General features: G+C 36.8%; 1 protein-coding gene across 3 annotated transcripts in view; it reads left to right on the top strand.

Moving 5' to 3' along the window:
- The window catches only part of CHL1 (cell adhesion molecule L1 like), a 79,557-nt gene that overhangs the window by 9,574 nt on the left and 51,435 nt on the right, over nucleotides 1–18,548 (top strand). For 2 of the 3 annotated variants that reach the window (XM_008703153.2, XM_008703151.2), the window contains exons 4-7: nucleotides 11,189–11,311; nucleotides 12,361–12,531; nucleotides 13,478–13,525; nucleotides 15,499–15,619. In XM_008703153.2, coding sequence (XP_008701375.2) covers nucleotides 11,189–11,311; nucleotides 12,361–12,531; nucleotides 13,478–13,525; nucleotides 15,499–15,619 — 463 coding nt within the window. The remainder of the gene's footprint in view (nucleotides 1–11,188; nucleotides 11,312–12,360; nucleotides 12,532–13,477; nucleotides 13,526–15,498; nucleotides 15,620–18,548) is intronic. The other variant, XM_008703152.2, reaches the window with a different exon arrangement.

Raw genomic sequence — 18,548 nt, 5'->3', positions numbered from 1 at the left:
ACATTCTTAATTTAATTACCAGCTTATATATTATATTTCTTTTTTCCCTTTTTTAAATTTAAATTCAATTGATTAACATATAGTGTATTATTAATTTCAGAGGTAGAGTTCAACGATTCATCAATCTTGTATCATACCCATTGCTCATTGCATCACATGCTCTCCTTAATGTCTATCACCCAGTTACCCCTTACTCCCACCCCCACAATGAAACCTATATTTCATCTGTAAGTGAAATTATCCTCTAGGTCTTCATACTTAAAAGTGGATGATCTTTTTTTTTTTTAAGATTTATGTATTTGTTTTGGAGAGAGAGAGGGAGCGACAGTGAGTGGGAGGAGGGGCAGAGGGTTAGAATATCAAGCAGACTCCATGGTTTGTGTGGAGCCTGACTTGGGGCTCGATCTCATGACCTTGAGATCATGACCTGAGCCAAAACCAAGAGTTGGACGTTCAACTGAGCCACCTGGGTGCCCCCAAAGTGGATGGTCTTTGAAAGAAAAATAAATTTGCTGTGTTTCTGTATTCTTATATCTAACATGGGGGAAAAATAGTGTCTGCTTTGTTTCATAGGGTGAGAATTAAGTTAAATCCATTGGTTAGATGTGGCTTAATGATACTGGAGTAACAAGTGTTCTCCAGGCCCCTGTGTTTATTCCCTGATTATGCAGTTGGCTGTGGGCCTCACAGCTCTTCAGCACATTTTTCTCCATGAAGGCTCTTGGAGGTCCAAGCTGAAAGAGAGGGCATCATCCTGCAGCTATACCATGTGAAACTTATGCCACCTTGGTCGAAGAGTCTGGGGCAGAGAGCATGAAAAATTACTTCCAACAAGAAATTGTACAGGCACCTTCTACTCATAGTTTGTTAGGGCTATGGCAAATCCCACAGCCCTACTTAACTTCAGTAATATGAGTGCCCATTAGGAGAGGAGAATGAGCAATTGATATATATTAATAATGTTTTCCATAAATAATAATCATGGAAAACTGTAAACTACTTTACTGTTAAGGGTGATATTTATCAATAACTATGATGAAGATTAAGTGACTTCCTCATTACCATGTTTTGCCTGTGCAGCACGGGATCGCTGGTGACCAGCTTCCACTTTTACCCTAATCTTAAGGTATCCAACATTACATGATTCTAACCGAAGTCTTTGCAGAGTAAGCTCTTAGGTAGAAAACCGTCGACAGCTTTGATTTGGCGATTTCTTCTTGCAGACTTGTGGATACTGAAGAGTCTCAAAGTCATAGACCTTCCAGGATGTGAACACTTTATCCTGGGTGCAGCAGGGGTGGGTCAGAATGTATACAAACCTCAGAAAAACAAATACTGAAAAACATGTGTGCCTTATCCTAAAAATTGGGACAGGTGACTGGATTTAAATTATTCTAAAGTCCTTGTATAATTTGAGAGGAGAGGAGATAGATCCAATTTAGAGTCTTACAAGTAAAATGTGCGTCTTAAGATTTATAAAGCAATTACATTAAAAGTAGAGAGTAAAATATGAATGATTAACAGACTATGTTCGAGAGAGAAAACGAAAAAGGTAAGAAATGTGTGAGAAAGAAAAAACTGTGCAATAAATCCACACACATATATTAATTGACGATGAAAATAAATAGAGTAAATGCTTCAAGTTGTTGTTGTTTTTGAGAAAGGTATGGATTGTTTACTGTATAACACATCTGAATCATAAGGGTACAGAATTGTTAAAACTAAAAGGTGGAAAAGATGTTCCAGATAAATGCTATTCACAACAAAGTAGAAATGGCTGAATGATCAGTCAAAACACAATTTATTTTTAAAAGGCTTCCTGAAGATTAATTCACTAGGCATATATAATACTAAAATATGTGAAACAAAAATAGATTACACATGGAAACGGGCACATCTATCATAATAATGAGAGATATTAACATATGTGTTTCATTTTTTGGTAGCTCAAGCAGAGAAAACATCAGTAAGTCTGTGGAAGATTTAAAGAACCCAAATATAAGGTCCATCTAATGAACATGTAGAGAACATAGTACCGAAAACAGCAGAATGCATTTTTATCAACATTTGATGACATATTAGCTATGAAGTAAATATGACCCAAATGCAATTAACTTAGAAATCAATAATACAAATGAAATCAGAGAAGTCATATCTTTGGAAATTAATAAATGGAAGTCTAAGTAACTCATAGTTCAAATAAGAAATGGTAAAAGACAATAGAACATCTTTTGAAGTGACAGTAGTAGAAATTCTACATAACAAAACATGCTTCAGCTAAAGCATTATTTAGAAGGATGTTTTTCATCTTAGAAACATACATTAGAAAATAAGAAAACATGAAAGTTAATAATCTAAGCTTTTTAGGTAACATAATTTTAAGATGAAAATGCATGAGCTAATTTAAGATAACAAACTCAAAAGAGATTGAAGGGATAAAATAATACAGAAGGAGAACATAAATCCAACAAGAAGATGTAAAACCTTTATAGTTGAAAAGTATACAAAATTACTGAAAATATTTTTAAAAGATCTAGATAAATAGGAAAAAAATATGCCTTTTTCATGGTTTCAAAGACTCAGTAAAGCCAAAATGTCAACTCTCAATGACTTGATATATAGAATAATTGAAATCCAAATCTCTGGTTTCTTTTTGATGTGTTTGTGGAATGTGACCAGGTGATTTACAATATATTTGAGGAGCAAAGGGCAGAATTTGGTAGAAACTCTTGAAGAATAATAAGTCAAGAGGACTTGGCCTTATCAGATAACAAGGCTCAATGTAAAACCTTAGTGATTAAGCCAGTATGGCTTTGAATAGGATTAGATAGATGGAACAGCATAGAGAACCCACAAACAAACTTTTGTACATGTGAAAGCACTATGAAAACACTAGCATGGATTCCCTCCCTCCCTTCCTCTCTCCCTCTCTCCCTCCCCCTTCCTTCCTTCTTTGCTTCCTTCCTTCCTCCCTCCCTCCCTCCTTAATTTAATGAGATGGAACAACTGATTGTCCATGTAGAGACACATTTATTTGGAGTCTTATCTCACATTATATAAAAAATCCATTCCAGGTGGATTAAACCCTAAACTTTGAAAGGGAAAATATATTTTAAAAAATTAGAAAATGATTCAGACAGTGTATTTATGATTTTAGGGTAGAGAAGTTTTCTTAAGTAAGACCTATTGTAGTTCCATGAGGAAATCACTAAAGATTATTTGACTACATTTGATTTTTAGAACCCCTTTTTATCAAAAGACCTCAGGAAGAAAGTGAAACGATAAGCCACAACCCAGGGGGAAAAATCATCACCAATGACTATAACTAAAAATAATGTTATGTATTTATGTATTTATAAATAAGAATGAATAAATCTATTGTGGTATAGTCCTATAAAAATACAACTCAGCAGTGAAAATTGATGAATCTTAGGAATATGTTGAACAATAAAAGCAAATCTTGGAAGAATACCTACAGTATGATTTTATTAATATAAGTTCAAAATATGTAAAAATAAAATATTGTTTAGGAGTCTGGCTGTATGTGGTAAAATTATAATGAAAAACAAGAGAATAATGGAAACAAAATTCGGGATAGTAGTTACCTCAAAGGGAACGGGGAGGGGATGGATTCTGCCGCAGACTGAAAGGTAATGGTGATGCTGTGTTTTTTGTTTGATGGGTGGTGGATAAAAGAGTGTTAGTTGTATTTCTTTATTTCTCTTTATTCTTTACAAATGGCCTTTTTATATATGCATAATAAAAAGTAGCGTGCTTATTTGTCTGAATTAGATATACGGGTTATTAAGTAAGATATCATAGCGTAATAATGGCCAAAGTACTGACAGTAAACTTGGAAACTGGCCTCAGGATTTTAGGTTTGAAGTGACATTCAATAGGAGATGTTCATGAATTCTGATTCAGAAAGTATTACCATATTTGTGGTTGTGATCATAAAACTAGACAGATATATTGTCTCTAGGTAGATAACTGTAGTCCTTTAATAGTTTATATTCTAAAATGATATTTTGTAGTCTAACTATAACCATACAATCTACCTAGCTAATTAAGTGAAATAACTGACATAAGACACGTGTGCAAGGGAGAGGTATTAAAAACTCTGTTGTAGACGGCAAGGCATTAGCGGGGTCCCTAACCTGAACTCTGATGGTTGCTATGGAGACACAGAGGAAAAGGCAGTAGCTAGATCTATTGCAGAGAAGCAAATGGCATATGTTAGTATAAGATTCTGCAATTAAAGGGTTTTAAAAAATATTTTCTCTCGTTATCTAAGCAGACCAAGTGAAGGGGTGAACAATGTGAGGATAATTCTGGCCTGAATCTGCTAGCATTGCCGTGAAGAGATGAGAGTTGCATGTGAGCTATGTAGTGGGTAATTACCCTGTTTCTCTGCTGCTGTAGAAAAGAGCAAAATAAATTAGGTTTCTTATGCATCATTTCCAGTCTCTCCTGAAATTACTTCATCGTCTAACAGCTTTTTGCAATCATTTCTATGTTGAATAGGACCACTACCCCAATTCTTAGGGCTTTATAAATCAGAGACCATTTAAAGCTTCCTACAACCTTTATCAGTTGATTATTTTCTTAAGCTGTTGAGAATCAATCCTTCTACTATATTGATAGAAACTTCATGATTCGAATTTTAAAGTTTCATCTGATTTCTTAAAGTTTTCATTAGACTAACCTCAAAGGCTTTAGCCACCTAAGTTTTCACATGAGGACAGTAACTGAAAATCCCGTTATTACTCTACAAACAGAAACCTTTATACACGATGTTCAGCTTTCTGCTTTCAATAACACTGCAGTTGAGTTTGCTAGGGAATGAAAGAGTAAAAGTAAAACCAACCAAACAAACACAATGCACTGTTTTCAAACATGGAAAAAATCATTTAACTAAATGGATTTTCCACAATATGGCTTGGAGAGTTAGTCAGTGAATTATTCAACAAATCTTTATTAAGCTCCCCTCATGTGCCAGCCACTTTTCCAGTAATTTGAGAGATAGCAGTGAACAAAACAAAGACTGTCCTCAAGAAATTTCTATCCTATGAATGTGGCGAATGAGCTTGGGGAGAAGGTAAGGTTCCTTCTAGCCTTCATTTTGACAACCACCAGCGGGGTTAAAATGATGGCATAAATGATTCCGTTTGGGCTATTCAGTACTGCCTGTCATTCAGAGCACAGATCAGCCTTCTCCAGTTAGCATCCCTCCTCTGTCTCAGCCTCTAGTGGTTTTTCTTTCTGATTTTTTCAAATTCATTTTTATTTATTAAAAGATTTTATTTGAGAAAGAGAGAGAGAGCACGAGTAGAGGGGAAGAGCAGAGGGAGAGGGAGAAGCGGACTCCCTGCTTCGCGGGGAGCCCAGTGTGGGCTTTATCTCAGGGCTCTGAGATTACGGCCTGAGCCAAGGCAGATGCTTAACCAACTGAGCTGGCCTGAGCCAAGGCAGATGCTTAATCAACTGAGCCGCCAAGGCGCCCCCCTTTCTGATTTTTTTTCAAGGATTTTGTTTATCTATTTGAGAAAGAGAGAGAGTGTGAGCAAGAGAGCACAGGCAGGGGGAGCAGCAGAGGGAGAGGGGAAAGCAAACTCCCCACTGAGCAGGGAGCCCAATGTGGGGCCTGATCCCAAGACCCCGAGATCATGACCCAAGCCAAAAGCAGATGCTTAACCAACTGACCCACCCAGGCGCACCCCCCTTTCTGATTTTTTAAAACAACTTTTTGAGGCATCATTTATATATCAGAAATTTTATCAGTTTTGAGTGTAAAATCAATGAATTTTTAAAATAAATTTTTAGTACAACCATCATCATAATCTAGTATTAGTACATTTTCATTATCCCCCAAAGATATGCCCGTTTGTAGGTACTCTCTCCTCCCACCCCTAGCCCCAGACAGTCACTAATCTGCTTTCTGCCTCAGTAAATTTTTTTCTGAACATTTCATGTAAATGGAATCATACCATACTTGTTTTCTTCCATCTAGCTCCTTCCACCTAGCTTGTTTTTGTGAATTATTCATGTTTTAGTATATATGAGCAGTTTTTTCCTTGTTATGGCTAAATAACATTGCACTGTGTGGATGTACCACTATTTGTTTATCCATTCACCAGTTGATGTCCATTTGGACTGTTTCTAGCTTTTGGCTATTACAGATAGTGCTGTTAGGAAATCCACATGTAAATTCTCTGCAGTTTTTGAAGCATTTAGTTATATACTATTTAGAAGTCTTTTGGTTGTCACGTGTACTAACTGGGATGCTTAAAATTGGTAAAGATGTCATGCTATGCTATTCTTCCTTCTTTGCACGCTTCCAAATGCTGCTTGAAAGCATATTATCAGTGACTGATATATTGTTTCATAGGCTGAAGAATAAAAGAATGAATAAGAGTACTGAAGCAATTTCCACACACTATTAAAATAATCTAGGAAATGGCAGGCTTAAAGATGCAATCCTCTATATACTGTTTTAATGGAAACCAATTAGAGTTTCTGGTCTGCTGGGTTCTCCATTTGTATAGGTTCCTCAGATTCCTCAGGACAAATCCCTTAAGACATACTTTGCCTATTTACTGCTCCGATTTGGGAGGGGTGGGGTGGCAAAAACGGTCTGGTAGCATGTGCTGATTTCTTTTACTGATGTATCCAAACCAACTAGAGAAGATCAATTTGTTGAGAGTGCAACTTTGAGTTTTACAGGTTTAATTAAGACCGAGGATTTTCCTCTCATCTATCAGATTGTGTGAACGACTAGAATGAAATGGGCAGGACTGGGTGTCCTTCCTTAGTGTGAATTCATTACGAGCTCATAGACGGAAAGGCAATGTTATTTCTCTGTAGTCCTAAATGGATTAATGGGGTACTCTATAGGAAATGGGAATCAATTAAATTTCTTTACAGATGGAAACTGGACTTAGTGATGATACAGCATGTGAGCTCAGTGGCATACATTCATGATAATGACATCAGGCTATAAGCAATTCGCCAAACACATTCAGTGGAAATGTAAGAAACTCAAAAAGCTCACCAGTCCAGTCCTGTAAATAGAGAAGTCAAGATAGAGCAAGTTCTATGGCATAGGAAGGTTTGCCCAGTAATGGGGACGAGTATCATTAAACCATAGGTTCTACATGAAATACATACTGTTTTGTCCCCCTGGCCTCCTCCCTACCTCCTCTGTAAAAGCTAATTGCAAATATTTGCATAAAATTACAGAAGTTGGTACAATGTAGGCTATAGGGAAAATCAGAAGGCGCAGCAGAAGAAAGCTCTATGTCCCTTTGCCCATCTCATCTCATACAGTATGGCTGGGTGTACTGTGCAAAGTGAAAATACTTGAGTAATGGCCAACAAATATTGAGTGATTTTTAAGTGCCCCCCGCTATTTAATTGATTTATATAAAATGGTTTATTTAAACTTTGACACAAATCAGTAAATGAGGTGTCATTACAGCTTGAGTGAGGATACGGAAGCACGTGCAGTAAGTGAGGAAGCCAGGATTCAGCCCCAAGCAGCTGGCTCCAGGCTTTATGTGTATAACCCCGAGACCATACGTGCTGCTTACACTTTGATCATTCAGGTAGCACATCCTCTAAATGAGCTGAAATGTGTTGTACCTTTTTTGTTGGAATCACCTTGACCATCGAGTATCAGACTCATGGAGAGATAGGAGTGTAAGAAGACTTGATGTGATTTCTTGAGTATAAGAGCAAGATTATCTGTAGAGTTATGTAACTTCACAGTGGTTAAGTCGCTTGTACCTTTTTCATTTAAGTGGTTTAGTTAGCACAATTTGTATTAAGTTAAATCATCCTGATGCTGTTTCATTATTACTTTTCATTAATAAGCACGTTGGCATGGTGAGACTATACACCTTACATTTTGCATGCCCTTAATAAACTTCTAATCTAGAGAGACTTTTGAGGAGCCTAGAGAGATGATTTCAAAGGACTCTCAGATCCCAGAAAAAAGTAAATGGGGGCAAGGGTAAAAATAATGGTCTGAAGGTACATGGCCAGTTAGTTTTAGTGCCTGGGCCAGAACCCAGTTTATACTATACTATAAATACAAAATATTTTTTTTTAGAAGTCATCTGCATTTCATGTACAAAGATGTTACTTTTTCAGTATCTTAGGTTGGAAGAACTGAAATGATGAGTTTCAAAACTCATTGTTACCATCTGACCTTGTAGAGGTCCTAGAAATTTTGTATTTGCTGGTTTGCTTTATATGGATAGTTCCAGTAAGGAGATTGCTGTCCACCTATCTAGTTTCTAAAAGAGTTTTTTCATGCTAGATTCTGGCTGGGTTTTTAGGAACCCATACCATTGGAGTCATTACTAGAAATTTGTCTGCAACAGTAAATAATAACTGTGTGAGCCTATTGGAGCATAGTAAACAAAGATGGGTGCTACCAACTGCTTGATTTCCTGATGCAGAGAGACTGGTAGGAACATTCTATATGAAGGAAATTGACTTCATGTAGTCTGGTTATTATGGGATTTCCAAACATTCTTAAACTTCTGCTTAGGTAGATGCTGGTGTACAAGTACATTCTGATTCCTTTGCAGAAAGGCCATGCCATGGTCAAGTCCAGTGTTAGTGAAACATAATTAAGTGATTGTGTTTTTGCTCTTGATGGAGAACTCATTTAAAATATATTGGCAAGCTAAAGCAATGTAGTTGCCTTACACAAAAGAAAAATGATTGTTTACAATTCACTTTTAAAAGTATTGCATCTGTCCAAACTCAACACTGCTAATGTTTATCACCAGAGAAACACAATTAACTAAAGTCATTGGTTGGAGTTATTTTTAAATTGAGTCATTTCTTTATTTGAATTAAGATAAAATTCATGCCTGCTGTTGAGTTACAGTAATTAAATTCCACATTCATCTGTGGCCATTAAAATGTTCACTTTCTAGCATGGAATCAGACTTACTAAGTAGTTTCAAAGTCAAAGAGGAAGACCATAAAAAAAAAAAATACTCACAAATTAATGTCTTTTATAATATCTATTCTCAGACCTTAAATTATTAAATATATAAATATTCTTCCCTTGTTTCCTGATATTAATTTCATCTTGGGTCAACAACTGTTCTGAAGATTTATGGTATGTGATAAAGGGTTTGATAGACTTATAAATTTTATTTTATTTATTTTTATTATTGATGCCTCAAAAGCCAGTTGAATTACATATTTACATCTTTGGAATTAGAATTTTATAATCTAGATTTAATTAATGCGTGGAGGCTAGCACTTCACTGGCAGTAATATCTGTTTGAATCATTAGATTTTTCTGAATACTCTGAGGGGGCAGCTCTCCAATTAAGGCTTTATATATCTTATTAATTAGCTACTTTATAATAGATATCACCCAGAGAACTGTGTATTTCTGTAAGGCATTGTAAAGTTTGCTTGTTATGAAACAGGATTACAGGCTCTTTCCATTATCTATGTTTCTCTTCCTCTATTGCCCTCTATTGTCCCAAGAGTATAAACAGATTCAGTTGCTATCCAATAGCACTGTTAACTTCAATACCAAAGAACACGGGGCTTCAGTTATAGCAAGTTACACTAAACAAGTGATTTGAATTTGGAGCTTTGGACATGTAATAGTTTTGTAAGGTTCTACGCATGACTTGCATAAGATACACTTTCTACAAAATGACTTGTATAGCATTTGTTCTCAAAGTTTAAGGCATTACCAAATAGGTGGCATTGATATTTTATCTATAAGATATTACCATAGTGAATATCCTAAACATGCTTTCCTGTCTTTTGGTGGAAATTTCATGTTACCTAGAGCAAAAGCATGATTCCAAGATAGTTGCCATTTCAAACATGTTTCCAGCCTTGCCAAGAGAAATCTGCTACGATGGGTTGACCAAGAGGGAATCGAGGATTGTCATATGACTGACGCCTGCCTTCCAAACTGGCAAAGGCACTGTATATAACCCATTGCCCCTGTGGTGTTAAGGCTTGAAGGGTCCTTGAATTTAGACAAAAAACCATTCACTGTAACTAGCTGGTGTATCGATAAGAGAAATGTCAGCAAATTCCTTCAGCCGCTCAGGAGTGGGGTCAGAGGGTTGAGGGGCAAGAGGACAAATACATAGGAAATGCACAAAGCTCTCAAGAAGAATTTTGTAATAAATGAGTATACCTTTAGACTTCCAAGAACAATAATAATCTTTTGTAAACCACCATTTAAGAATGAAATACAGAGATGGAATACCCCGTAATATATCCCGTAAAGCCAGCAATGCTATAAATTCCTTCTTAAGGTCCTTCCATAAGAGCCTGAGTAATTTTATCATTTAAAGTCCCCTAATGAAATCTAAAGGTACCAATATAGTGTTCAAGCAGAATACATTTTGAATATTCATAGAAGTACCTTATAAATAATTTCATAAAAATAGTCACACATTTGTTCCGGATTTCCAGTTCTGCATAGTTGTGACTTTTACTCCCATTGTAATTGTGTTTCTCTTTTCGGAGACTGCCTCCAGCATGGGAAAGAAACAATATGTTAAATTATTACAGTTTCCTTTCCTACATTAATTCCATTTCATTTGAAATTTCATTTTCTGGGTGTGATTCCAATGTGGAAGTTTCTTTTAGCAACTTAAAGTGGTCATGTTTGTCTTGTCATTGTTATTTGTACCGTTTTTCCCATGTGGTCTTTGAATTTTTAATTTAGCTTGGTTATACTTTGAATAAAATATTTGCCCATCACATTCAAGGGCTTCACCATAAAGCCAGAGAAAGGGAATATATGTATCTGCCTAGAAAATAAATCTCAGTGTTTAAAGAAAAAAAGTACCACATCTATCAGAATTTAAACTCAGTGAATCCTGTGACTCAGAACTTGTCTCTCTGTGCAGAGAAATATGTACAAGCATATTGTTGCCAAGTGATGTCACATTGCAAAATATTTTTTGTCTACACTTGTAAAATGTAGGAGTATTTTAAAAGTTATATAAGGTTGCAGCCCAGATTCTTAACAGTGTTTTGTTCTTCAGGGGAGATATGAGAACCAAGAGTTGGGGGATTGAGTTTGGTAAAAATACTCTATTTTTTAAAAAAGAAGGTTTTAATATATTACTTGTAACATTAAAAGTTAATTTTAACATAATGTCTTAAATGATTTTTTTTTTACTAGATGTTCCAAAATTTCCAAAAGAAAAAATTGACCCTCTTGAAGTGGAGGAGGGAGATCCAATCGTCCTCCCTTGCAACCCTCCCAAAGGCCTTCCACCTCTACACATTTATTGGATGAATATTGGTAAGTAACGTTCTGTTCCATCCGTAGGATTTTAATTTCATGCATCGTGTCAAATAATATAGGGGAACAAAGATTAAAAGTTTATCAATGTGGGGAAAAAAGGAAAAAAATATGGAATGAAATCGATTTTAAAAAACTATATCCATTTATATAGTGTGTTCCAAGTTTTGACTATTCTATTAAGGATATATGTGAAAACACTAGAAACCCCTAAATATTTCTCTCGATTTTATCATATCTGAAAGAGTAGAAGGTATTGATATGGTGAAGTATGTCTATGAATAAAATACTCTCTATGTTCCAAACAACTTACTTACCTTTTAAATATTATCCATGTCAAAGTTGAGGATGGCTTGGGTCTGTGTTGCTAGCATTATATTTCTATTTTAATAATGTTATACCCGCTACGTACAGTGATCCACAGAGAAATTAGTCTTAACCTTTGTGTTTAATATGCCAAAAACACTCGAGTGGAAATTCCAATTTCTTGTAAAGTCCTTCTGGCATGTGCCTTCACAATGCACCCTAAATATTTTTCTCATTGTGATCCCTAGAGAAAAATGATAATATTTGTACAGTACTTGGAAGAAAGTGAAAGAAATATTCTTGGCTGCAGCCAAACATTCCAGACTCCAGTCACCCTAGAACATTCCAGACTGCATCCAGGAAAGACAGATTGATATCTCTCTCAGACACAACTTTTGAGGAGATCTGTATGATTGGACCAATTGGACCAGTTTTTGGATAAGCCAGTACATAAGTAGGGACTTAGATGGTGAAGAGAGGTAGAATGTACAGACTGGTTGTCCTCCACTGGGCTTCTTTGGTTAATAGTGGAAGGCAGGCTCCCAGGGGGTTTGTTGTTTTTGGGTTTCTTTTTTACTTCTCACTCATTGTTCTTATTTAAGACCAAACTTGCAAGGAATAGGAAGAGAAAGCATGAAAAAGAGAACAAAATGAAATAATAGGAAAGAAAGGAAAATGAAGAAGGGGGCTAAGGCACAATAAAGGACAGTTACCCCTATTAATGACAAGATGTTTCTTTCCAGAATTAGAACACATCGAACAAGATGAAAGAGTATACATGAGTCAAAAGGGAGATCTGTACTTTGCAAACGTGGAAGAAAAAGACAGCCGGAATGATTACTGTTGCTTTGCTGCATTCCCAAGGTTGAGGACTATTGTGCAGAAAATGCCAATGAAACTCACAGTTAACAGTTGTAAGTCCAAATAATTTATCATTCCATCGTGAATGCTGAATACAAATGTGCCTGTAATTTCATTCTGGCTGAAGCCAGTTAAAGCTGGGTTGATATTTTCCGCCATTGTTTAGTTCAACTCTAGAGACTTCATCCAGATGAAAGAGACATCTGCAGCTGCAGATCTTCCATAGCTCTGTCTCTCGGAGCCAGAAAATCAAATCTCAATTCACAGTACAAGTATATTTCATTTGACGTCTGCAGGATCTGGTCCTTTGCTGTGGGTGAAATACACAGCAATATTCCAGGGTTTCTGAAGCAAGTCTCAGGCTTTGATGCATTGTGATCTTGAGTAACCAGCAGGCTGCAAACGTGGAAGAAAACAAGAGTCAAAAATAAAAAGAATGACTAATAATTTTTATCACATCAGGCTTTTTTGTCATTTCCAAATTGGCAAAGTTATATGAATTGCTTCTCTTCCCTGCTTGATTCTGCAGATGCTGATCTGGGTTCCCAAATGGGAAAAAGTCATTAGTGGGAGAAAGAATCATAAGATACAAAGGGCAGAGATAATCCCTGACAGTTCACTGAATGAATAATTGGCTCTGGTAGAGTCGCAAGTTGGCATTACCATTCCATTGTCTAATTTGATTCATGGTTTTTTCCATTGTTATGTGTAGATACACTACGCCAGGGCTTCACTATAGCATCCCTTTTGGCAGCCTCAGTTCTCTTTAACAGAGCCATAATTTGTGTCCACACAACACGGATTCATCTGTGGTAGCTCAAGATTAAGCTCATTATAATTTTTTTCCCAATATATCCCCAAAGATGATGTTCTAGTGAAGCCTGGTTATATCTCATTTTGTAATCTTTCTAAGAGAGAACTATGACTTTTCATTCATTACTGATATCAGCATCTACCATTATGTTTGTGAGTTTTTTCTTTCATTTTTTTTTATTTCAGTAAGGCATGCTAATGACTCAAGTTCATCCACAGAAATTGGTTCCAAGGGTAAGTTGATCACATGAAGAGTGTTGGCATTTATTTTTACCTTTTGTAGCTCATTGTCATCTCAGAATTTAAATTTTTCCTTTAATGTCTTCATGAGTATATTGAAATACTAATGTTTTTATAAAGGAAAACCCCTGAGCGTAGAGGTTTCTTTTACCCCCTCCTCCCTTAAATATGTGCAAAGGAATGATATTTATAAATTCATCACTTGGTAAATGTATAACTACATAGATAATATAATTCATATAGACAAATACACATACACTCACATATATATATATATGCATATTTTTTAATGGAGTAATTATTTTGCATCTCCCAAAATGTCCTGTCATGGTTGAGTGACATTTTGGTTGATAGCTATTACATGCAGAAAGGAAAAAGAAATGGTTGAGTATCAACAGAAGTAGAGAAACACTAAATTTAGTAAAGTTAAATGGTTACTTTTCTAGTAAGACTTCTCAGCATACTTAACACGGGACTGTCCATTGTAACTCTGAGAAAGAATACAGTCTGCAACGTTTTCCAAACTCATTTGTCTGTGAAATATTTCATTTTTCCCCCCACAGAACAGCTACTAGAACTAGTGTTTTATGGAAATTGCCTGAGTAAACCTGAATTCTATAGTAAGCTAGTTTACCACAAGGAGAAGAATCCTTTACTTGAATGCATCACATGTTCTTCATACCATTGGGACCAGTGGCTTCATCTAGATATCCGATACACTGGCGACATCACAAGGGCTGGCTGAGGGCTCTTTTTGGTGTACCCTTAGTTTGACGATGGACTGATTAGTGTACATCCCCACCTTCACGATCATTGAGGTCAAAAACCCAGTCATGTATATTGTATCTTTATAGCACTCAGTAAAAAATAATTGCGTATAGTATGTGTTCAACAATTATCTTTGGATAAACACTTGTAAGGAAGCTGTCGCATGTAAACACTGCTACCAGTCCCTTCATTTCTCTACTCTGTCAGCTGTTGCACTTTCCACGTCATGTCAAATCACACTGATATTGGATAGGAAAAAAAAAAAATTGTGTGAACATTTGGAAATGCTGTTAAAATTTACATTGAAAATGGAAGACCTCATTTGCCATTGTATTTGAAAAGTACTCTTGAGAAGTAACAAATGAAATGTTTCAACATGTAGTTAGTGAGAGTGCTTGCTAATCGTTCCCTACAATAGCGTTTCTCTTTGAGTGTGTGAGACTGTTAAATAGACTCATCTCAAAGAGCCTGATAACTTCATAGATGCATGGGGTCCACCACAGACTTCCTGAATCAGAATTTCTGGGAGCGAAGCTTAGGGAGCTGTATTATAGCAAGAATCTTATCAAATACTTAAGTACATTAATTTAAATTAAAAAAATACATATACTACCATCAAACATAGCCAGGTATGATTAAAGTGTAGAATATAAAATCATAGACTACCAGTTAACTTTTAAGGGCTTTCATCAAGAAACTAATTATCTTGAACTTCTGGAATTTGAAGATGTGGTTTAAATCATAACCTTCTTAAAACTTGGTGCTCCACTAAGTTAATTCAGGGACAACCCATGCTTCATGGTAAGAATGGAGTCTATTTGGGGTGCCTGGGTGGCTCAGTCGTTAAGCGTCTGCCTTCGGCTCAGGGCGTGATCCCGGCGTTCTGGGATCGAGCCCCACATCAGGCTCCTCCGCTGGGAGCCTGCTTCTTCCTCTCCGACTCCCCCTGCTTGTGTTCCCTCTCTCGCTGGCTGTCTCTCTCTCTGTCAAATAAATAAATAAAATCTTAAAAAAAAAAAAAAAAGAATGGAGTCTATTTAAATGGTAAATGGTAATTTATTAAAAATGTGTCTATGTATATATACGTAGGTACAGATAGGTATATATGCTTAAGTATGTTTTAAGGAAGATTTAGCGCCACAGGATTTTAATGCTCTTAGTCTGGAAGAAATTTGTGACTCTTCTTTTCTGTATTACAGCAAATTCGATCAAGCAAAGAAAACCCAGACTGCTGTTGCCTCCTCCTGAAAGTGGCAGTGAGTCTTCAGTTACCATCCTCAAAGGGGACACCCTGCTGCTGGAGTGTTTTGCTGAAGGCCTGTGAGTAACTCGACCCCTGTTCATGACTTTGTCCATCCATTTTTGTATAGGATAATGCCTCAGTTAAGCAGTTCATCCTAGGTACACATTTTAAAATGATTTCTTAAAAAAAAAAATTCTGTTACTACATTTCTGGAGGAAGTAATTTACACTTTACAGATTTCAGGCTGTGACTGAGATTGATTTATAATTAGATTGTTCTGTCAGTTTGTGATAGTGTGAATGGAGGTGACAATGACAACATTCTCCTTACCTAAGTCAGTGGGAAGATGCCATCCTTAGAGGTTGGTCCTTGTCAGCCTCTTATTGTCGCTGCCAGGTTTTTGTCTCTCTGCTATCACATTTTGTCCCACTCCTTCTTGTTATGCAATGAGCTCTGATTCCTTTTCAGGCTCCAAGGAGGTTTATCTCCCTATTATTTCACCCTGTTGCCCTTTGCATACGAGGAGGTCCGGACATGTAATTTTAGAGAGCTTCACCCAATAATATAATTAACTCAACTTTTTCTTATCTGAAAAATCAGTGCATGTTTCCAAATCCTCCAAAAAACACCTAAGGAAATTTCACTGGGTCATTTCTTAAAATTGTTACATTTGTTGAGTAATTCTATGCAAATAGAATTTCTATGCAAATAAGGACCATCTTATTTAATTCTGAGTCATGAAAGGTTGCCTTTTTCCTGCCACCATCCCTATATGCTTACTACCACATGTCCATTGCTACCATTGGGAATACCATGGGAAAATACACTCCCCCATCCCAATGCCTGAGTTTACGTAATTAGCTTGTAAACTCAGGCTTTCTTTTGGCTGGGCACCTGGTTAGTGAAGTAGAATTTGAAATTTTAAAAATTGTGGTCATTCATAATTCAGTATATATTCTGAGTGGGTGATTTTAAATTGGTCTTTGAAGAAAAGGAGTCAATTTTAATGGTTTTGCAACCCCTAGGCTTTGCAAATGTCTCTTTCCATCCATCAAAGACATGCAGGTTGCAGGGTTCCTGGGTGACTCAACTGGTTGTGTGTCCGACTCATGATTCCGGCTCAGGTCATGATCTCAGGGTCATGAGATTGAACCCCGCATAGGGCTCCATTCTCAGCGGGGATTCAGTGTGGGATTCTCTCTCTCCCTCTCCCTCTGCCCTTTCCCCCTACATGTGCACTCTCTCTCTCAAATAACAAATAAATAAATCTTCAAAAAAAAGAGCTAGTAGCTTATGTGTTTGAGGTTGCCAAAGTATATTTGATGTTAACTAGTTAGATGTGCCTTGTGACATGGCCTCTGTTCCAGAAGTTTGATCTCTGTATTGTGAGAGAAGATGAAAGCCTCAGGTTCAGTCTGAATCATGATGGTAGCCACCTGCTCTGTTGTTCTTATTCATAGATGTTTACAGTGGCAGCAACTCCTTTCTTTCAGGATTCACTATTCTTGGTTGACTCTTTGGGCAGGGTGAACATTTCCGTAATTCTTTCTTCTTATTTCCCACAAATGTCATAATTTGCCTTTTGAGTTGGCTGAAAACAGCACAGATTTTTCAAAATAACAGAAATGCTCTCGTGCGCTTTTTGGAAAATGCAATGCCTTGAAGCAATATATAAAAATAAAATGGACATAAATATCTGTTGTCCTTGGGATGGGATGATTCCTGATTGTCAAGGAGTTTTCCCCTCGACTGGTTTCTTCTTACTCATGTTGGGTCTGTGTTGGATGATCTATCTTATGTGGCCCTCTTTCAGATTTTACGTTGTAAAATTTTTGGAGTTCTTTGAAAATTATTTTCTAAGAAGTTTTGAAGCCATTAGTGTTCTGTGGTAACACGTCATTATAACTGGGACGTTGTTCTCTTTCTTCGGTGCCAGGCACCCTGTTTTGCTCTTTACGTGCATTAGCTCATTGTATCCTCACCACATTGCAGGGCTGTCGTTACTCCCATTTGCAGGTTAGGTAGATGAAGCCCAGAGGCTGGAATTCTCTTCTTCGAGCTGGCGTAAAGTGCAGCTGGAATTCCATCCTATCTGCCTCCAGACCCTGAACTACCTCTAAATTTAACGTATTTCCGTCTATTTCAACCAAATGAACGGTTCTGTTCAGTTAAGGGGAGGGGTGGGGGAAACAAAGCATGGCACTGTTTCTGAACCGGAAGAAGGCCTGTAGTAGCTGTTTCAGTAGATGGTCGGTCATAATGAAAATGTTGATACTATTAATTAAAACAGGAAAAACTAAACAGGGTTTCGATTCTACAGATTCTGTGAAGAAGGCAGAAATTTTGAAGTTAAAATGACACTGTGAATCTCCTTCGGAAGAAGAGGCAGTGAGTGGGAAGTGCACATTCATGGGCCAATTCACCCACTCCCACCCTGGAAAAGCCGCGTTGGGGTTAGAGGGGCGTATTGTCGCTTCCCTCCGTTCACCACTGGGCTCCCACGGTTTCTTCTCTCTTGCGCCTCTCTGTTTCGTAAATTCATAAGCCAGGTGTGATTCTATTGCAAGATGCTACATTGTAGAAATGTAGGAAGTGTAAAGAAGTATACAAACAAAAATGGGCTGAAGGACAAGGACCTGAACAAAAATGTGAGATTATGAGCTAGTACATGTTTGTATATTAAAAGGGATTAAGCGGTATATTTTCCCTCAAAATTTCATTGCTCAAATACTGTTAGTAAATGTACCTTAAATTTAAAAAAGAGAGAGAAAGAAAAAAAATTGACAAGAATATAACTGGACATCCTCGGAATGGGATTGACATGTCCCTAGATCAATTAGGTCTCCTGTTCACCGGATACTTACAGATAATCATTTTATTCTGTTCTTTCAAGGGATAGGTATGGAGGATTAGACTGGTTTTTGAGGACTGGCAAAAAGAAAAAAAAAAAAAAATCCTGCAGAAAGTGAGATGCTTGCACTATTAAAGCCTGGACTCATGGAAAAA

This window comes from Ursus maritimus, unplaced genomic scaffold (assembly GCF_017311325.1).
Source record: "Ursus maritimus isolate PB19 unplaced genomic scaffold, ASM1731132v1 scaffold_14, whole genome shotgun sequence".
Classification (NCBI taxonomy): domain Eukaryota; kingdom Metazoa; phylum Chordata; class Mammalia; order Carnivora; family Ursidae; genus Ursus; species Ursus maritimus.
This window is presented reverse-complemented; position numbering and strand designations above follow the sequence as displayed.